A 23,404-nucleotide genomic window follows, 5' to 3' on the forward strand; every position below is an offset into this window, starting at 1 on the left:
TCACGAGTTCTCCACGCACGCGTTTCACGGCTTCGTCTAAGCCGTACAGTTCCCTTACCGGAAAGTCAAACCCCGGTAACGGTTTGTCCCAGTAGGTGCTCAACAGTTTTTCTATGCTGTCCGAGGCTTCTGTAGCACGCTCTGGTGTCATTTCATCTCTAGTGGTGAGGTGGGATCTGGTAGCTTGCAGATCTTCAACAACGGCCTTAGGTATTGCACCACCGTAATCATTCATGTTTAGATTTTTACGGATAAATTCAACACCATGGCGGCTGGCTAGAGTTGACAAGGCCAGTGGTTTTTTATTGCTCTTGTTAAAGAGGTCAACCCCTGGGTCAGACTTAAGGCGTAGAACACCCTTTGTATCAATAAAAAAATCCTTATGGTATCGACCCTGTGGTTCAACGTAGTTTTTATCTCTTCTTAAACTTTCGAAATAATCATTTACCGTTGTTTCCAAGAGTTCTTGGTTCAATGGTGAACTAGTAAATGAGGTCTCCTGCTCATCATCGAATGCCTGGGCACTAGCGCCCGGCATCTCATCCATAGGTATGTCTTCATCCATTAGTATTAAAAATATATTTCTTTTATATAACAATGTACGGCAGAAAATTAGATCCTTTCAGAAGATTGAGAGAGCCATTAGGAGCCAGAGCCGTGCGACAGTCGGTGACCATCACCAATAATCCCAGCAAGATAGACCAGAATCAAACTCTGCTGGTTAGATTTCCAAACCTTGGTGAGAATGACCTCATTGTACCAGGCACTGTTCGACTGGCGTTCAATATCATGTTGACCTCCGACAACGACAAACGCGAGCTAGTGCGGAACGTGGGTCGAGCTATCATCAAGAAAACGACCGTCAAGATCAGCGGTAACGAGGTGCTGAGCATCGACGACAGCGACGTGTTTCACTGCTACAGGGATCTCTGGAAAAGCGAGGGAGAACGAGCCAATGATGTGTACCAGGGTATCAGCAAATCAACCCGGGCGCGCATAGGGTACGTCTTCACGACAGACCAGCAAGACAAGCTATCGGCCGGTGAAAAGGCCATCGCTCTAGCATACGGGAATCGATTCTGCGTGCCGCTCGACTTCGAGTTGCTCACGGGACACGCGCCATTTTACCAGGCCGCGCTGGGTGATAGGCTCGAATACGAGCTCACGTTTAACGACTATAGCAAAGTAGTGCGTACGCCGAACGGTGATGAGGCCAGTTATACCATAGACAACATCTCTCTGGAGTTCGACATGGTCACTAGCCCGGAGCTGGCCAGGCAGGTTCGAAGCCAGTACTCTGGGAAGATGGCTATCCTGTACGATCGCGTACTGAGACATAGATCAGTCGTGCGAGATAAGAGCGACACTGTGTGGAATATCAACCTGAACGTGCCGGCGCGATCGATGAAAGGTATCCTGGTCGTCCCCGTGGAGTATTACGATCCATTCCGGAGGGACAGCGAGAAGTTTTTCAACCCCGAGATTGAAAAGGTGGAAGTGACCATCGAGGGCGTGCCCAACCAGCTGTTCAGTCATGGTATGAGACCACACCAGCAGTGGGATGAGATAAAAAAGCTACCAGTGGGGGATTACATAACAAAGGACCTGGACCTAAGCTCCGTGCAGATCGGTGAATACCTGACCACCAAGTACGCCCTATGGTTGGACATGCGATCCACGGATGATGATAAACTGCACGGTAGCGGGCGTCGTATAGATAACGGCAGCGAAGGGATAACCATCCAGATTACTAAGAAGGCTCAAACCGCTGGTAAGTTGAAATTATATCTGTACGTTATTATGGACGCGCAACTTAATATAGACAATGGGAGATTCGTGCAAGCCATCTACTGATGGGGGGTACCCCCCACTCCCCACTGACCCACACTGCGCTATAGTGTGCGGGCAGACTGGCTGTGGGAAGACCGTTTTCGTGTTGGATATGTTGGAGGGTTACTACAAGGATGTGTTCGATAACATCGTTATCATGTGCCCTACTCTGAGCATGAATAAAACGTACGCGCGACCTTGGGTGATGACGGACCCGGACGTACACAAAATCGACCCTGGAACACGCCTGCAGGACTGGTTGAAAGCTTTTCACGAGAAATTTAAAGGGGAACCGACGCTGTTCATACTGGACGACTGCAGCGCTAATCGCGAGATAACAAAAAAGAGAGACATGCTATCGTACCTGGCCTTCTCCGGCCGGCATGCAAATCACAGCGTCTGGGTGCTAACGCAGAAGTTCAACTCGGTGTTGAAAGACCTCAGGGAGCAGACGCGATGGGTGGCCTTATTTCACTGCAAGGACAGGGATTCGTTCGAGGAGTGTTTGAGAGAGAACGATGTGATGAGTAAATTAGAACGGGAACGGGTGAAGAAACAGCTCGCTGAAACTAAACACGCTAAACTCGTGCTCAAGACCGACCAACCAGTAGCATATATAGTATGCTAAAGCTAAGCAAAGCTAAGCAAAGCTAAGCTAAAGCTAAGCAAAGCTAAGCATATAGCTATGATATTCGAAGTGTTTGTCGTGTGCAACTTAACCTTCATTTCTCTGTGTTTTGTCTGCATCGGGTATTATATAGTTAAAACTAAATCTTACTTGTTATATTATAAGATGGAGTGTGAGGAATTGCTCGAACAGTTGGAGGGTACCCCCACTGGGGATTCCCCCAAGCGAGAGAAACTGGTGGCGTTGGCTGTTGGCGGCAAAGCCAAACATTACTTTGGAGACTACACCCCGGATAAAATTCACAAAATGTCAGCCGAAGAAATCGATAAGCTGTACGCTAGATACGAGTCCCGGCTCGGAGCAGAAATGACAAAGACAATAGGATCGGCTATGACCCAGATATACACCGGTATTGTATCACACTTCCTTCCCATTCCACCAGAGCGCCGACTTTACCTGTGGGAGGACCTCGAGAAAGACCCTTTTATCGAACACGCCGTGAGCTCTATCAGCTGCGGGCTGTACCACAAATATGGCATGTTGTTGGCTCCAGTGACGGCGGCGATTATCACGGCAAAACATTGTCAATTTGAGAGAAAGAATAATAATAATAGTATAGATGGATGCTGCACAGGAAACCCCAGTGGACACAGTGATGGAGGAGACCCCACCCCCAACAGTGAGTCCCGAGGTGACGGTGGAGACCACTTCAGTGGGGGTACCCCCAACAGTAACCAGGCAGAAGAATCCTAAGAGAGTAGCTGCCGGTAAAAAACGGTGGTGTAACCAACATAAAGTGACCAACCCAACCCGACTGTTGTTGGCTGTAGGCGTAACTGCTGCCGTGGTTATAACATTGTTATACGTGGGGGTACCCTCCCACAGTGAGGGAAACTCTGAGGGTACCCCCACGCCGCCGGCAGGCCCCACTGTCGACCCGCATATCATGTTATAATTTTAATATTTTATATCATATACATAATGTCTGAGGGGAAAACGTTCGTCAACGACGCATACCACGCCACAGTGGTCGCCAGTCTAGCCGTAGGGTACGCTCGGTTGACTAAAATGGTGCTTAAACAACCAACTATCAAGCTAGATTTCAACCTGCAGGATATGGGTATGCTCATAATGAACCTTGGTATGGCGATGGCCACAAAAGACATCCTAGTAAAACAAGGGATAATACCTGATAATATAATGAAATAAATATAGGGATGGCCACGATAGCTATGATGGCCGGTGGGGCGTTAGTGAATGCCCTGGCATTTTCCGGGAGTAATTTCCTATTCTCGAAACTACGAGATGGGGCTGAAATACAGGAAGAAAGGAAGCGACACGATCTCGCTATTGAGAACTTACAAAAGGCACAGGCCGAGTACGCTAAAAAACGCCTCCAGAGGATCGATTTCATTAACGAACAACTCAAGCGTGAAAACCATGCCGTTCAAACATTCAACGATGTCGATGAAGCAATGAAAGAATACTACCTACTAACTGGTAAACAATTGGAACCGCTCAATAAACCCACACTCGCTCAGTACTACACACCATCCAAGGGACAAATGAATCGTGAACTGGGCTTCATAGTGTTGGGTATAGCAGCTACTGCGTTGGTTGCGAAGCAATTAAACTGAAATACCCATATAAGTAAACATGAGACCCGCTCCATACCGATGCGAATATATACTTATGGGGAAGACTGAGGCCTGTGGTAGGAAATGCAGGAATCAGGGGTTCTGTTGTTTCCATATGGGAAGTCCTAATTACACGTGTTCTGTGTGTGGTATCGGGGTTAAAGGGCACTACTGTCTATGTAAAGCTCACGGAGCGAACGTAGTCAGACATCAACTCATCTACGAGAATAAAAAAGGCTACATAAAAGAACGTAGGCGACTGCTCAAGATAGACTCCAGTGCGTGAAAGGGTTACCTCCCCTTACTGTGAACCAATTAGACATTGGTTCTCTTAGGTGTAAACACGATGTCTACTGTAAGCGAGCTCAAGCGGGTCGCAAAACAGAGAGGTGTGATCGGGTATTCTAGAATGCGGAAGTCAGCATTGTTGAGATTACTAGGTTTAGAAGCCTCTCCTACAGTAAAACAATTAAAAGCTCAAGCAAAACAGCTTGGATACACGGGTTATTCAAACCTGGGCAGAGCCGGGTTAACCGCATTGTTATCACATGCCCCCGTAGCACGTCCCACTGTAAAACAACTGAAAGCCGAGGCACACGATTTGGGTTTAGGCGGGTATTCCCGTATGAGGAAACCACAGCTTTTAGAATTATTACGACAGAATAGAGCTATTGACCTACAGTTCGTGCGCACTGAGCATGCTGTAGGCAATTATTTGAGAGGTTGGCGCATGCGCGTTGATAGAAACATAGACATTACAGATATCAAGCCTCTGATAGCTGATAAGGTCAACCAGGAACTAAATAACCTAGGAAGTATCAAGTTTCAGATCACAGTGAAAATGTCGCTCAATAAGCAGGTTGGGAGTACCACTGAGTATGTTCAGCCTTACTTCCGAGGTAAACAAGAGGTCGTCACACATGCAGAGACCATTGACGCATCAATCGATACCAGTTTTCAGCAGATACGAGAATACCTAGAACGCTACACACACTTAGGGTCCGGGTGGGCTGTAGATAAAATCGATAATGTCTATCTAGACATAGCTAACTACGTGCCGTTCAGAGGCGGGTCATACCTAGCCTTGCCTCCCTACTATAGGAACAAACATGCCATAGTAAACGTTAAGAATAGAGGAAACGATTGCCTGAGGTTAGCTATCAGGTCAGCCTTATTTCCAGCTGGCAAGAATTCAGATAGGCTTTCTAGCTATCCCCAAGACGATGGGCTTAATTGGGATGGTATAGATGAACCCACCCCAATATCCCAGATCACTAAAGTAGAAAAACAGAATAATCTGGCTATAAATGTCTTTGGGCACGAAGGTAACACAACAATAGTACACAGGGTCAGCCCGGTGAAGGATCGCCAAGTTATCAATATATTCATGATCCAGCGAGGTGAAAAGTATCACTACACGCGGATAAAACATCTCAGCCGGTTGTTGCACGACCAGTCGAAACACGTTGGGGAAAAACACTTTTGTGTACGATGCCTACACGGTTTCAGTCGAGCTGATTTATTAGAATCCCACCGGGATGATTGTCAAGGTGCGGGGCAGACGGCCATACGAGTCGACATGCCTAAGGAAGGTGAAAATATCCTAAAATTCAGTAACCACAAGAACCAAATGTCTGTACCTTATATTATATACGCCGACTTCGAAGCCTTAGTTGTGGGGGATACCCCCACACCCCCCAGTGGTGCCGCCGGCGAGGCTCCCAGTGGTAGCTTCACCCACAAGACACAAGAGCATAAAGCCTGTTCGTTTGGATACATTGTCGTCCGTTGTGACGGGGAAACGAAAGCTCCGGTAGTGTATAGGGGGCCTGACGCGGCTGAAAGGTTTCTAAAGTGTTTGCAGGAGGAAGAAAAAATTATTAGGAATGCATTGTATAGAATAGCTCCCATGCGTATGACCCGAGTCGACAGGCTAGCTCACGCTAGTAGCACTAACTGTCACGTGTGCGACTCACCACTTAACGGTGATTCGGTGAGAGATCACTGCCACATAACTGGTAAGTATAGAGGCGCCGCTCACAACGCGTGCAACCTCAAGCTTAAAATCAACCCTAAGACAATAAACATCCCCGTTGTCTTTCACAACTTGAGAGGGTACGACTCACACTTGATCATGCAGGCCATCGCGAAAATAGATGGTAATATAACGTGTATCCCCAACAACATGGAAAGATACATCTCCTTCAGCTTAAACGGACTTAGGTTCATTGACTCGTTTCAGTTCCTCCTGTCGTCACTCGACAGTCTGGTCAAGGCCAACAATACCTTCCCTATCACCGATCGATACACAGACGCCGAGACTAGACCCCTGCTTATGAGGAAGGGTGTGTACCCCTATGAGTACATGGATAGTTGGGCTAAGTTCACCGAGACCAGACTACCCCCTATTGACTGCTTTTATAGCAAGCTGAATGAGGCGTCCGTCTCACGAGATGATTACTCGCACGCGACTAACGTATGGAATAAACTGGGTTGTAAGAACCTGGGTGATTATCACGACCTGTACTTGAGGACAGATGTACTGCTGTTAGCCGACGTGTTTGAGATGTTTAGGCAGACATGTTTAAAGCAGTATAAACTCGACCCCGCATGGTATTACACCAGCCCAGGTCTGTCGTGGGACGCCTTGCTTAAAAAGACCGGAGTTAGTTTGGAATTGCTCACAGATTACGACATGCACCTATTCATTGAGAAAGGCTTGCGAGGTGGGATTTCCATGGCATCCAAACGATACGCGAAAGCAAATAATCAATACGTGAAAGGTTACGATCCTAACAAACCAACCAATCACATTCTATACCTCGACGCAAACAACCTGTACGGCTGGGCCATGAGTCAGTATCTACCTACAGGGGGATTCGAATGGGTACCCCACGTTGATGTTATGGAGGTTGCACCAGATTCGAACAAAGGGTATATCCTCGAAGTTGACTTAGAGTATCCCAAGGAATTACACACATCGCACAACAGCTATCCCCTTGCACCCGAACGTATGAGGGTTAACACAGACTGGATGTCTGAGTACCAACATAACTTGTCAGGTGGTCGTATGACAGACGTTGAAAAACTCGTGCCTAACTTAATGAATAAGACCAAATACATCGTTCACTATCGCAACCTACAGCTGTACCTGTCGTTGGGTATGAGGCTGACCAAAATACACAGGGTGCTCATGTTCAACCAGAGCCCATGGATGGAGCCCTACATCAGAATGAACACAGACCTACGAAAAAAAGCCACCAGTGATTTTGAGAAAAATCTCTACAAGCTCATGAACAACTCGGTTTTTGGTAAGACTATGGAGAACCTGAGGAAACGCGTGACCGTGAAGCTGGTTAGATCTAGTGAGGAAGACAAGCTCAGGAAATTGATAGCCAGTCCGGCATTCAACCGTAATAAAATATTTACAGACAACCTGGTTGCCATACACATGAAGAAAAGCCACATAAAATTCAACCGGCCTGTTTACGTGGGGATGAGCATCCTCGATTTATCCAAACACCTGATGTACGACTTTTACTACAACGAGCTCAAGAAACAGTACGGCGACAGGTGTGAAGTACTGTACACTGACACGGATTCCCTGCTGATGGAGATTCAAACCGAGGACGTGTACGAGGACATGAAAAAACACCTCGATTTATACGACACCAGCGACTACCCTAAGACCCATACCCTACACAGTACGGTAAATAAAAAGGTCCTAGGTAAGATGAAGGACGAGTGTGCTGGCACGCCCATAGCCGAGTACATAGGTTTGAGACCTAAGATGTACTCCATACTGAAAGCCGACAATAGTGAGATTCGGAAGGCTAAGGGGGTTAAGAAGTATGTGGTGAAACAACACATCAAACACGCCAGATTCAAGGAAGCCCTGTTCAAGACCCGTACCTTTAGACATAAAATGAACACACTTAGAAGTGATGGACATAAGATATACGGACTGACTATAAACAAGACGTCCCTGTCGCCTATGGACACGAAACGTTGGATAGCTATTGATGGAATAAACACATACGCGTATGGACATGAAAAAATTTGAGGCTATTTACTACAGCCCGCGTGGGTACTGGAAAGGAGCTAACGCAGTAGATAAGCTAGCTAAAATAGCGCGAGTACCCCCGGAGGAAGCCAAAGCGTGGCTTGAAAAACAAGCCCTGTGGCAGATCTATTTGCCGGCACCACGCTACGTGCCTAGAAGGAGGTTCGGTATTAACATACCTAATAGCATTCACCAGGCAGACCTACTGTTCCTACCCCACGATAAGAGGTACAAGTATGCCTTAACCGTAGTGGACGTAGCCAGTCGTTACAAGGAAGCCGAACCCTTGACCACGAAAGATTCGACCCAGGTAGCCAGAGGATTTGAACGCATATACAAATGCAGCCCACTGACGTGGCCAACAGAGCTGCAAGTTGACCCCGGACGGGAGTTCATGGGTGCCGTGTCACAACTGCTAGCCAAACACGATACAAAGGTCAGGCGTGGCACGGCCGGAGCCCATCGCAGCCAAGCCATAGTTGAGAGATTTAATAGGACTTTGGCTGAGCGCTTGTTCGGCTATCAATATGCTAGGGAGATGACCACCCCTGGAAAACGATCGACTGAATGGGTCACGAGGTTACCCAAGGTGGTGTCGGCAATCAACCATGAAGTCACCCGTCTCACCGGTAAGAAACCGGCAGACGCTATCAAACTAAAATCAATAGTTGCAGAGTCGGCCGCTCCATTGCGTGGGAAGGAGAAACAGATACCAGATAGGGCCCTAGTGAGGTATCTATACCAGCCGGGGGAACACGAGGGTGATAGCCGTAAGCGAGCCACCGATCCTATATGGTCAGTCAAAACTTACAACATAGATAAAGTGGATATGAAAGCCGACGAACCTAACTTATACTACTTGAAGGATGGGCCGGGTAGGGGGTTTGTAAGAGAAGAATTATTGATCGTACCGTACGGCACAGTGTTACCTCCTACCAAGGCACAGTAATTACCGCCAACTTTTTTGTAGTAGGGGTAATAGTAGCAAGAGCTAATGGCCCAACCAAAGCCTTATTTACTAAATAAGGCTTTGTAGAGACATTTCTTGAAAGTGAGCCAGAACTATCATTCCCTATACTACTGTGAATGTATGGATCATGTGAATATGATGCATATCATGAATTAATGGAAACGAATATGAATGTCTATTCATGGATACAATATCAGTGTTTGAAGGTATATTTACTTTACCCAGTGACACTACAGCTCATAAATGAAAAAAATAGATTTCAGTATCATGACTAACCACTTATAGCCTAATGTTTTAGTGAACCGAAATGGCCTTGGCGACATGACTCACGTGATGTTTCTGCATGGCTTGTATTTGTTCATTTTGCATAACTTACTTCGGTAAATAATATATGATTTATGTGAAAAACCAAAGTGTCTTAAAAAATTCATGATTATTTGACAGTAATGACCAGGAGTAATGAACTGAAATGAAACCATTTGATTTTCCAACTGCAGGGTGAATCATCACCCCTAATACATATTAATATAGTTTGGATGTTTATTACGTCCTTTCATCTAGTTAGGATTCACTTGTTTATATGGAAAAAGGTAGTTTCCCTTCATGAATTCAATTCATTATTCATAGACTGTAGAGTGAATTATTTATGAACATGATTTTTTTTGTATTTTATTGTTTAAAAATAGTTTTACCTGTTTATCTAAGTGAGGTTTGGAAAATGGAAAGTACTGTACTTCACTTTTGTCATTTTGCCAAGGTTCTGAAAATATTTAAGCCATAAGCAAGAGCAGTAAGCTCATATGCTGCACTGTCTGCAGTGAATTACTTTTCTGCTTTATCAAAATGTTTCAACCAAGGCAATTGTATGACATGTTTGTCAGATTGATTCATTGATATTAACCATGAAGTATTCATGAAGAATGTTTGTATTTCTTATATATACATTCATAAAAATATCATATTAGCTTCATAGTGTTTCAAGGCAGCTCCAATATTTATCACAGTGAAGGCAGATCGCACAGTTAAACATATCGTAAAAGTATCCATGAACATATTCATGGTCCCTGTTTTTGTTCAGTGTATATGAATCTTGTAATCAGAGAGCTGATGGTGTTCCTGGTTATGTCTGAGCTGATGGTGGTAGTAGTGAGACATGTACTTGCTGTAGCTGATGTACCCAGTAGACGATGCAGCATGTGTGTCTGGTGTTGCAGGTGCTGTGTATGTAGAAGTCTCACCATAGACCCTCTCTTGAAGATCCAGAGTAATGTTGGTTTTCAGCAACAGCAACAGGATTGGGTGGTCTGACTTCTTTCCCCGTAGCCTAGGTTGATATTTATGATGGAAATCTTTCGATTGTGATTCACAGGCTGGTTCTACTGATGCTATTCTCTTGAGAGTTAGATTGAAGCTCATGGTGTGAATCTCTGGATTGTGATTTACAGGTTGATACTCATGATGTGGTTGTCTGGATTAGGATTCACAGATTGATTCTCATGATGTGAATCTCTGGATTGTGATTTACAGGTTGATACTCATGATGTGGTTGTCTGGATCAGGATTCACAGATTGATTCTCATGATGTGAATCTCTGGATTGTGATTTACAGGTTGATACTCATGATGTGGTTGTCTGGATTAGGATTCACAGGTTGATGCTCATAATGTGAATCTGGATTGGGATTCACAGATTGATTCTCATGATGTAAATCTCTGGATTGGGATTCACAGACTGATAATTGTGATGTGAATCTTTGGATTGTGATTCACAGACTGATGCTGATGGTGTGAATCTTTGGATTGTGATGCACAGGTTGATACTCATGATGTGAATCTGGTTTGGGATTCACAGATTGATACTCATGGTCTGAATCTCTGGATTGTGATTCACAGATTGATGCTCATGGTGTGAATCTCTGGATTGCGATTCACAGATTGTTGCTATTGATGTGAATCTCTGGATTGCGATTCACAGATTGTTGCTATTGATGTGAATCTCTGGATTGCGATTCACAGATTGTTGCTATTGATGTGAATCTCTGGATTGCGATTCACAGATTGTTGCTATTGATGTGAATCTCTGGATTGGGATTCACAGACTGACATGGATGGATATTGATGTGACACTGGGCATGTGTCACATGGGTTGCCATTATTCATGGAATGTATAGGATGTTGTTAACATCCTTGACATCCTTAAGTACTCAGGACATCCTGAAATTGTGTCAAATATGCTCAGTCATGTCTAATTATGGTTATTTTCAGATAAGCAAACCCATTATATTGTATATTAAGTTTTGAGCAGACATTCCACTGGTATGATACAAAGATCATCCAGCTGTTTCTCTAACTACTAGGAGCACTTCTACTTACTGCAGAGGCGAATGTCAGAAAAAAGGCCATCTCACTGTACAGAATTTCATTTTTATGTTTTTGTTTTAACTGTTTCATTACTTGATTCACTGTGTAAGATGGTTAATCCCTGGATCACCTTATTAATTAATATTTATTCTTGTTTGCATGAATAATTGAATTTCATATTATTATCAATCTTTTGTAATGTCTTATTGTCTTGATCATGTAGGAGTTATGTGTTGTGAGTGAGTGAGTAAGTGAGTGGTTTGTTGTGGGTGAGTGGGTGGGTGAGTCATTAAGTGAATAAGTGAGCGAGAATTACGAGTTAACACAGCTTTTAACAGTATCCCAGCAATAGGTTGATACACCACACCAGAAATAAATGGGCTTCATGCATTGTAATCATGTGAGGAATGAAACTGAGACTGGCCAACTGTAGATAAGTGTGACAGTGTTTTTGTATGAAATGTAATGATAGGGACCACCATGAATGAACTTCTCAAGTGTCAAGTGAATGCTTCAACCATTAGATTAACACCCCTTTAACACTCTGTAATGCTAATCAAATCCTTGGTGGGACTTGGCCAACAAGCTTGTGATGAAAGTGGTCACAGACCCTTCTTTTGTCAAAGAACTGCACCCTTGGAATGTCACTCCTAACTTTTGTATCATGTACACCCCCAGTGTTTAGAATCAAAGATCTATCTGTAGAATGCCTTGACTGTTCTATGGTGCTTGATGGGGATGTTTACAGTATCTTCCTCTATTATCTGCAGATATATGCTACTGATATGTGTGTAATCGTGTCATGTCTCGTCTGCCAGCAAATAAAATGAGGACCTGCATTACCCACGAAATTCAAATTAAATAAATAAATTATGGGTTGCAGATGATATTTTTGCCATAAAATACCATTGTTTCATAATCAACATGTTGAGTAGATATCCACAAGATTGGGTATATGTTCTGCGAGAAATATCGCATTTTTGTGATAGTGATGATAATTGGTCAGAACATGCTCTGGTTTCTTCTGGAACCTCATGTGTCTTAAAACAGGAGAGCTGTCTGTGTATTCTTGGATTATGGAGGAAGGAAATGCGATCAAACCCATGGAGTACCAACAATACCCTAATTGGTGTTGGTGTATATTTATAAACAATATCCTTGTCATGGTGTATATTTATAAACAATATCCTTGTCATGGTCCTAATACAGATACCTACCTCCACATGGTCTGGCAATATATGCTGTATATAATGTGTATTTACAGGTGATTTACTTGATCATTTAGAAAAATATTAATATTCTCAAGAAATATTTTTTCTTTGATTAGTTGTTGTAAAAGAGTGGTGAGATGGGGCCCTACCAATAACTTCACACATGGTTTTGCAGAATTCAATGTAAACAATACTGAATGGAATTCAGATATACAATGCACCTTTTTATAACGTATAAGTGTTTTTACATGATTAGATTGTGTATTAGAGTTTGGATTTCCATGCATGCTATTTCAGATATTACGTGCTTGAAACAAGCAACAAAATTCATGATCACATGTAAGGGGCACCTGCACCTCTATAGATCTATCTTTTGGAAAAAAATGCACTATATTGTGGAAAATATGTTGGTATTTGTTTAAAAGACAAGCGGTATTACTTTTGGAAGTACAGCTAAGATATTTTCCTTTTGTATGCCTACATTTATGTAACTATGTTATCCATTGACTACACAGCAACATATTTTTACCAGTACTGTTTTTGGCAAATGTACTTGCCAGTTTGTTTTGGGGAATATTTAAGCACTTTCTAACAAGATGTACTCTCATTTTCCCTGTCATGATCATTTTTGAACATATTGTAATTTGTACCCCGTTATTCTTGAGGAAACAGTGATGAGGAAATATTTCTTTGAATTACCTTTGTAAAGCATGAAATAAAGCATGGCAAGCTTGGAATATGATAGCTTGTTAGAGAAACCTCTAGAATATTTCCATGTTTCACAGTTTATGCATGAAACTAAAATTTCACACTCGAAATAACCATTAGTATCAATATTGAAACAACTGCATTTTTTTACTTGTAACTTTTGAACCATAGCATCAAATAATAATAAATAGTATAATATTGTATACGATGGAAGAGCTGTCTTCATGCTTCCTGTTTGTTGTTTTGACATATATATAAATATATAGTATAAGTAAGTCTGATAAAGATGATATTTAATATAAACATGTTTGATATTTGATCATCAATTTACATTTACCTACGTTGAAGCCTCAGGGGATTTTTATTTGGAATAACATTTCTGGATATGAGACATTGAAGTACTATGATAGATGTAAATACTGTAATATGTAAGGTATAATAATATGCATGATAGCTTTAAGATTTGTAGTACTTCTTCTTGTTCATTGATGATAAGATTATAATGGGTTTTCTCTGTCTTTCAGCGTCTACTACTTGAAAACATACAGCGAATGGACAACCTTGACTCCACCCAACTACCACTCAGTCCTGATGGGAAATTCCTCATTCTGTCCAGTCCTGACCAATCAGAGGTCAGCCAGATGTCATCTGACCCGAATCTACCAGTAGCTCAGTCCTGCGGTGATGGAACTGCTGATGTGGAGGGAGCCGAGTCCGAAGCGTAAATGACCATGGCTATCATAATTTGCCAATGTGTGCAGCCATGTTGTAATTTGATGTAGTTGAACAAGATGATATCATTCTGTGATAGACATGGTGTTGGATTCTGTCAGTGTAACAAGTTGACACTATATTTGTAATGAAAAGGCAACATTTTAAGCAACAAATCTTTCCATTTTCTTTTATTATGTGATTTATACAGAGATGCCATCCTCAATGATTTTTTGGTGATTGCATTGAATTTTAGTATCAAACTACGCCAAAATGATTGCACTAGAAATTTTATTAAATTTGAAGAAAATTCATTAGAATTTGGATATACAGACGAAAACATGTACATGTATTTTCGCTTATTAAATATGTTTTCTGACTTCACTTACCGTCCAGGCTGATTTCTCTACCTTCACGATTTTAAGCATTTAGTTGACTGCTAAGTTGAGGGTCAAAGTACTAATTCTGATTCTGTTTGCATCATTTTGGGGTTGGCATGTCTGCAATCAGTTAGATCCTGATTCATATTGAATTGTTTGTCAGTGTAAGAGATCAACTGAAATCAGATCTTTGATTTCAATAGCTCCTTCCGTGAAGATCTGACAGCCACAGATGGCTGCATGCAGTGAACTAATTGTGACTGACCAATCTAAATGAGCTATGTATGGGCTCTTGAGTCTGTTAGACATTAGTCTTTATGGTTGCCATCATTTCAGTGTGGAAATTTGAATTTATTAAAAGAAAAATCTTAGAACACTGATGTCCTTATGAACAGTAATTCGTTATGGAGGTATATGTGGTGTTGAGTATGATAGTTGCTGGTTGGCTGATCAGATAGCTCACCTGGTATGACTATATATATCATTTAGTGATGTTCATTTAGTAACATTGATAATGTTTCCACTATAAAAGGCATGTTGTCTTAATGAAAGTAACAAATGGAATGGCCAGAACATGTTCACTTTGGCAAGGAAATGACTCTGACCTCTAGCCGTTTTTTGGCTAATGAAATGCGACCTGACTTCTCACTCTGTTTTTGATTACTAGTATTTATTGGTTGTAGTGTTGCTAACAATTCTGCAAATTGTACTTCTTTTCTGTAAGTTAAGCGTTTTTCTGAAGTTGAACTTTCACATACTGGTATACACTTCTGTCACTTCTGATATTTTCAGTAACAGTTTTTGGTGTGTCTTACATCAAGGATCCTGTGATGACTTGAAAACACTTGACTTGAGAGCTTATGCATCAACCTCAAAGTTTCTATGCAGACAACAATAGCAATTTAACCTTGCCTGTGAATAGTGTATTCTATTTTTGCAGTTGATAATGGGAGAAAGTTCTTATTTGATTAATGTAAACAACAATTCTCTGTGTTATGATAGGTTGTTACTGCAGTTTGCTACCAATATCACGGTGGCTGTCGACATTCATGGTGTGGCTGTGCAGACTGTAGGTTGATTGTAATTTCCATGTCCCTTTATGTCAGGGTCTGATGCAGTCACCCAACTGCACTGTCCTTGAGTCATTGAGACAAAGAGCCTAGCCACCCAGTCCTCAAATCATGGAGTCTAGGAACTCAGTTACCAAGCACAGACCCAAGTCAGTCAATCCTGAAAGCACAGAGCTAAGTCAACCCCAAAGTGCTAAGCCCACCACCCTATTCACTTTGGACATTATCACCCGATCCACTTAGGATAGAGCCTAGCCATCTGATCCACTTAGGATAGAGCCTAGCCATCTGATCCACTTAGGATAGAGCCTAGCCATCTGATCCACTTAGGATAGAGCCTAGCCATCTGATCCCCATTTTAATTAGCTGTTGTGACCAACATGGGTTATTTGGAATTGTATGAGTCAGGAATTCATGACAGATTGAAGACTCAAATATGACGACAGGAGTCAAATAGGAGTCAAGATAGTATGGTTGAAGACTTGTGGAGCAGTTACTGTGTGTTTTCTGCTTTGTAAGACTAAACCACATACTTCTAATATTTTGTGTTTAAGTTCAGTGATAGTTATATAAATACTGTCTGTGATAGTTGTTTCTAAATAGTAAATCTGCCTTTGGAACAAAATCAAATGGTGTATACACATTGCAAGTTTTAGATAAAACTTCAAATTGATGCAGAAAAGTTACTTTTTCTATGGATATATACATAACATTTTAAGAGAAGCTTTTATAATGCTCAAAATATTTACAAGACTGAAAAAGTTATGAGATTTTACAATTTTTGGAGAGTTGTTACCCCCTTGATGTTTTCTGCATAATCTATGTTTTTGACACTTCTTACAGGTTCTTATGAGCCGGATCTATAGCAATCAACCATGATTTATGCAAAACACGGAACAAGTTGACTACTGTACATTTTGTTTGTGTTTCGCACGGTCACCTGAATGTTGTCACTGAGAAATTTGAAACTCGTACAGTATTACATTTGTCATAATCACAACATGCCCAAAGTTCGTTTTTTAACAATCAAAAATCAAATATTTTAGCATTATCATCAGTGAATATGTTAAATCTAAATTAGCCAGCTGTGACTTTTTAACAGTTGAGGTGTAGGTACAATTTGGAAAGTAATAAGTGATGCAATAAAATGCTAATAAGTTGTTAATGACTGTAGCGCTAGTCACAATATCATGTCCAGCTCACATGTTGATGAACAGGGTCAGGCACAAGGACTGGAAGATAGGAGGCCTCAAATTACTTTTGCCAAGTGGCAGTAGACTGAAAACATGTCTAGGAGAGGCGTGTGCACCTGTGCAATCCCTATTCCCCCTTCAGCCTTGTTCACAGCATCAGTTGCATGATATGATTAATATATAAGAAATGTGTATACTGTATTCCATAAAACTATAGATATGTTATGTGCATTTACTAGTTTATGACACTGTTTGTACATGTGGGTGGTATATGACACTGTTAAGAGTGATGGATGTTTTCTATTAATATTTACACAATTGTAACTCTTGACAGAGATGTTTTATATGTGTGTACATGATGAATTTGAAAAATTGTAAAATACTACAAGATGAACTTGTTGAGAAGGTACTGCACGACCGATTTATAGTGTATGTATTCGTGTACTGTGTGTATGTATATATATGTATAATGGGATATAGAGCTAGCTCATGTTGTAGCCATGCTGTGTATGAAAGCTAGCATTCAGTAGTGTATTCTTGCGTTCAGTGTTGTAGAACTGGTGTGTGTTGGCAATATATGTTATTTATTAACAAAGTCATTACTATTTGGCAGTTATAAACTGAACATGTTTGTTTAGGATATTAGTTTTGTATTCTACGCTTATTGGTTTAGCTTTCACTTCCATTTGAGAGATGTTGGTTGCTGTACAAGATTGGAGAGAAGATTAATATTGAAGCTATGAAAAACTATTTATCATATGATAGAGAGTGTTATGTGACAAAGGATGTTGTCATAGGGTGGAGGGTGTTATCATATTTTAGCAAATGTTATCATATGACAATATTATATGATAAAGGGTGCTGTCATGTGATATGGAGTGTTATCATATGATAGAGAGTGCTTTATGATAGCGAGTGTTCTCAAAAGATAGAGGGTGTTGTCATAATATGATATGAATTGTTTTGACATGAGGAACGTGTTATCATATGATAGAGTTATATGTTTGATATATAAGCCTTACATACTTGATAGCTCTTTCTGATAAAAATGCAAATGAGGTCACCAAATAGGAACAAATTCAAATTCCATGCATTGATTACATCTACTTGTTCACTAGACCACTGACGAATCCTCCTGACAAGTTTACGTGTTGTCAGTGTGTGAGACAAAGACACATGGTACAAATCTTTGGCACCATGTGATAAATGGGATCATTCCCTCAAACAGAGGAGTTACCAAAGTTACTTCAATGAGCAAAACTATATCTTCAGCATTAATTGCTTTGAATATTTCAAATATTGAGTAATAATATGTATTTTGGTTATCAAATGCATACAATACAATTTTATAATACAATGTATATGTAATTATGATACAGAAACACCTTTAGCTAATTATCTCTGTATGAGCTTTTCTATAGAAAGTACATTCGTCTGTAGTGGTTTATGTGTGAGCACTTTTATACACTAACAAACAAACAAGAAAACAAAACCTAAACCATTCAAAACAATGTAAACTGGCGATCAGTCATAATTCAACATGTCTGTAAAAGGTCCAGTTTCCAAGGTGATCTGAATATTTCCCGTTTTACACTTTTTTCTCTGTACATATTTGATCGAGAACTTAAGCAGATAGATTTGCATTGAAGTGAAATGTTTTGAATTAAAGAGCGTGAGCATGACGTCTTATGGAAGAAATAGGTCAAGAGAATGCCAATCAATTTGTTGATGATTTTTCTTTTTCAGTGAAAATATGCCTGCGATTATTATGACTATCAGTGGTTGAATTATTAATTTATAGTGAGACATAAATGGAATCTGTTGCCATTGTTACGAGTGCCATACTCCAACTGGCACATTCTGTATGTCAGAGTTTAGGTGTACATGACTCTTTTGTCTAGTTTTAAGGTGACCCTGTTTAGCACTTGTTAATTAATGTCAATTTTATCAGCTGATACCCACTTCTTGCCATTGATCAATGATGATTGAAGGATGTCAGATGCTTTTTAATGTAAACTGTTCACTGAATTCCTTACCTTGTCAAAAATTATGAAAATTTGGGTGAAAATGTTCCTGACAACATGAAATGTCTTTATTAAGCTGGGGATTCAAACCTTACACCAAGGAAAAATTTTTGTACTATATGTGTAACTGGAAAATAAACAGTTTAGTAGCTTTTTTTCACAAGACAATTGTAACAAAAAATGTAATCTAAAATTTTTCCTTACATCTTCTCCACCCATTGTCTAATGTTTAAAGCAAGTACAGATGTACTTGTTAAAAACTATTCTGTCTCTGTTTAGACAATGTTGAAGTTATAAAAACAGAAAGGTTGCTATTTTTAAACTGAAAAATGTAAGTTACATGCTTGCCCCATTTTTCAAAAGTTTGTTCATTAACAATTGTTTTGTTATCGCTGTTTGTATATGTTGAGTGTCAGTAGTATAACCACCCTGAAACCGAAACTCGAGGAAATGTGGTTATTAGTGGATGTCAAAGTTTTAAACTTGTCCCTTAGCATAACTAGACCTAATTTTATACATCGTGGGGAAAGGAAGCTTCATCTATCAGACGTCACGGCTTGAATTAATTTGCCAGCCATTGACATGTTTTACAAGCCCCTGTTCTTTTCTGAAGTCTCATACAAACTGTTGCCATGTAGCTGGGATATTGCGGAGCGTGGCATAAAACTCACTCACTCACTCTCTTTGAAGTTAAACCATGTACCCTTGACATGCCTTGTCTAAAAACATTAGATACCGTAAGTGAAGTGGATTTATCTTGACTTGCTCTATGTTATTGTGGTAAGGATCAGTGATTGTGAGTGAGTGACAGAGTGAGTTTAGTTTTATGTAATTTTTTGTGATATTCCAGCAAAATCATGGTTTGGGAGACAAAAAAACTGGTTTTGCATATTGTACCCACATGGGGAATTGAACTCTATCTTCGGCGTGATGAGTGAATGCTTTTACTACTCAACTACCCCACAGCCTCTGTTGATTTAGAAAACTGACTCATCCTCTAGTAAGTGCATGGCCTGTATAATTTGTTAAGTGTACTAACTGGAGTCTATTGGTATTTTAGTGACTGGTTTTACTCTAATATTCCAGCAATATCATTGCAGGGGACACTAGAAATGGGCTTCACAGAGTGTAACTGTGTGGGGAATCGAACTCGTGTTTTCTGCCTGACACGCTACCCTACTGCCCTCTTATGTTTGAAATTATGGGTACTGAACCTTAGTCAGTTCAAAGGCTATAGAGATGATAACATACATGGTTAATAAGCACTACTTCAAATGAAATTATTTCCTGCACCAGAAATGGAAATGCATTGTGACCATAGTTACCAAATTGATTAATGTATCTCTGTTTGTGATTGTTTCCTTATTGAAGGGAATTGAGAAGATTCACTGTTTTTTATATGTCCTTGTTCAAGTTGTAATGCCTTGAATCAGTAGGGACAGACATCTATATATATATTTTTCTCATTTCCAAACAAATGAAAGCGAAAATGTTAAATTGTAGAATCTATTTACATTTCAACATAATGGCACTACCTTACATAATAGGTTAAGGATCAAGAATGGCATGGTGTTTGTTTAGATTGGTGGTAGGGGTTGTTAAACGGTTGAGTTGTGATTTATTATTGGGAAGCTCACTTGCTCCTTTCAGAGAATGTATTGTCTTGATCCCGTGAAGAAAAATGTATCATAACACCAGTATCATGCATTACTGTTACCTTGAGTTGACTAATATGACCAGAAAACTGTGACTCTAATCCCAGTAAACTATGAAGGTCATTGATAGAATAATTGGTGTCAAACACATCTGATTATGATAGAATTTGTACCAACACAATGGTATCTTTAGCATTTATGTCACAGAGATCAATGGTACAGAATCAACCATGCAAGACACTATTATGGATTACAACTTCTTTAATTCTTTTAACATGACGTTTCAAGGCTAATTCTTGCCCCTTCGTCAGGTGGATAATGAACATAGGTAACATTGCAGAATATATACAGGTATACATGAAGCCAGAGAGGTAAGATGTATATACAAACCTGCAGACCATTCAACATCAGACTCAAAGAGCACAAAACTTCAGTAGGAAAATTAGTTCTGAAATCGGCCCTCTCTGAACACATCGTCAACTATCCAAACCACTCCATCAACTGGAAAAACACTGAGATCCTGGCTTCCAACATCAGTGATTTGATGGAGAAGGAAGCTTTGGGAAGCAATCAACATCAGAAGATTAGAACCTCAGATCAATAGAGATCAAGGTGTGTACCTACCCTCTGCCTGGTGTGTCAACAAGGATTCATAGACTCTCAATCTATCAGCTGTGTAAACATCAATGTACTGTTAAAACCCTTTCCTCCTTTCATCTCTCCTCTGTGATTGTACATACCTAACTACATTTATGTGCTTGTATATACATCTTACCTCTCTGGCTTCATGTATACCTGTATATATTCTGCAATGTTACCTATGCTCATTATCCACCTGACGAAGGGGCAAGAATTAGCCTTGAAACGTTGTGTTAAAAGAATTAAAGAAGTTGTAATCCATAATAGTGTCTTGCATTACCTCACCAACTTCCAAATGCCTTTGAAGAATTTCATCAGAATCAACCATGTCACAGTGCAAGTCCATTAACCCTGATCGTGAGGTATGTGGACCTATTTGGATCCTCAATGAATAGGTTTCATGCATAAGTGAGCAAATGAATAAGTTTAATATCATCTCGCTTTTAGCAATCATGGCAGGTGACACCAGAAATGGGCTTCACACATTGCTTGTACACAGGTGGGGAATCAACCCCAAGTCTTTTGGTATGCCCTAGTGAATGCTTTAACCAGTAGGCTAACTCACCACTCCTTCAATGCATTTAGGCATGCAGAATTATCACAGTGGCTTCATATCTTTATAATGTTTGGGTTCTGTAATATCTAATGCGCCTTCAGTGCTTGTCTAACAAGTAGAGGACTTTTTATTTTAGGGATGATTTTTTTCTGATGTACATTTTTGTCAAGGGTACATAATTTATTGGCCTTCAAGGGTTTTGGTTAGAATGCATTTTAGAATGACTCTTTTGTACTTCTTGTGATATGTACATTATGTAAATTCTCAAGCTGAAGCTCGTTGTTTCTAGTGTATGGCATCTGGTCTGCTTTTCTGAAAATAAAAGTGAAAATATGCTTCAATACTTGTACGTTGTCAGTATGTAAACAGCTGCATGTGGACCAGATAACCCATTTGTTCTGAAGAGTAGTGAGGAGCGGTGATTGTCTTGTATGATGACAATCAATACACCAAGTCTGACTACCCAATCCATTACTACCATCCTTCATGTACATTCATCACAATGGGGATCTGTTCATACCTGACAAGACATTTGTTTGTGTTGCTAGATTCATTAACAAACTGATTTCAGCATGTTCAGTCGGAAATTATCATAATGTGTCAAAGATGTGCAGAGAGGATGAGTAACAACTTCTATATATACAGAGGTGATGAGAGTAACATGAAGTCCTGACTGTGTTGGTGGTGTTGGTTGAGGCACATGTACCATTGGCCTTAGAGTGGTCTTTAGTCACACCTGAACGTCACATTTATAACGGCAGGCAGTCGGCCGATGTGGTGGCTGTTCTGACCTTGGTAGGGAATGTCTATTCTAATTGGAGATGGGATGGTTTGGGACTGTGTTCTTCTCGCTGTTGGAGAGTCGATGCTATGGTTCTGTCTACAGGTCGTTTGGGATAGCCATTGAGGTTGATCAATGTGTTTCTTAGATGGTCTATTTCAGCTTGGAGATAGTCAGGGTCGCGGATGGATTTAGCTCGTCTGGAATGGCGCGTTTGATCTGAGACTGGTGGTTGGAAAGGTAATGAATATACTGGTCAGAGTGGATGGGTTTTCTGCAGACGGAAAAGGTGATGTGGCAGAGGGGTTCTTCAAGGACACATCTGGGAACGTCAGTTTCTGTTGGTCCTTTATCTCCAGCGCGATCTGGATGCGCAGGTGCTGCTTGTTGAGATGGTCGAGGAGGATGGCTGCGTAATGGTCAGGATCTAGTATGCCAGTGAAGGGGTCATCCACGTTTCTATGCCAACAGAGTGTTTGGAAAGGGGATGTAGCGAAAGGGGATCTCTTTAAAGCTGGTCATGAAGGTCGCGGTGATTAGCGGCGACAGAGGTTGCAGCCGTGTTGTGGTACAAGACCTTCGGTTCCGTCCATTTCGGTTCAGTATGTAACAAGGAAGGGCAACAACATTCCGAAACGTCGCCCTCACAGCAATAAAGAAGTTGCCCATCCATATATTGTTATCCTTTCTTACAATTCCATCTTCTAAATACCTCTCAAAGAAGTAACGGTATATGATAATTAACTTCCGGGAAATAGTGCCCGTCTATCGATGAAATGCATAGGTTTTGACAAAATGATTGGATTTCTTTCTCCTTTTTATAATGGGTTTAAAAGGTTAATAAGATGACGGTACGAAAACCGAAAATACCATATTTTTTTTTATTGACTTACGGTATATCGCACCAAAGGCATAATACTGGGGTTCTGCTAATACCGCTGTATAGCGTTTCACCCCAACAAAGTGGAACCTGTGAGGACCCGGGTTA

At 40.8% G+C, this 23,404-nt stretch overlaps 1 protein-coding gene across 2 annotated transcripts in view; it reads left to right on the plus strand.

Moving 5' to 3' along the window:
* Window positions 1-21,976, plus strand: part of LOC137296189 (DCC-interacting protein 13-alpha-like) — a 96,777-nt gene extending 74,801 nt beyond the window's left edge. For both annotated transcript variants that reach the window (XM_067827907.1, XM_067827906.1), the window contains one exon: window positions 13,932-21,976. In XM_067827907.1, coding sequence (XP_067684008.1) covers window positions 13,932-14,132 — 201 coding nt within the window. In that variant the 3' untranslated portion in view covers window positions 14,133-21,976. The remainder of the gene's footprint in view (window positions 1-13,931) is intronic.
* The last annotated feature ends 1,428 nt before the right edge of the window (window positions 21,977-23,404 follow it).

The sequence above is a fragment of the Haliotis asinina genome, chromosome 9 (assembly GCF_037392515.1).
Source record: "Haliotis asinina isolate JCU_RB_2024 chromosome 9, JCU_Hal_asi_v2, whole genome shotgun sequence".
Classification (NCBI taxonomy): Eukaryota; Metazoa; Mollusca; class Gastropoda; order Lepetellida; family Haliotidae; genus Haliotis; species Haliotis asinina.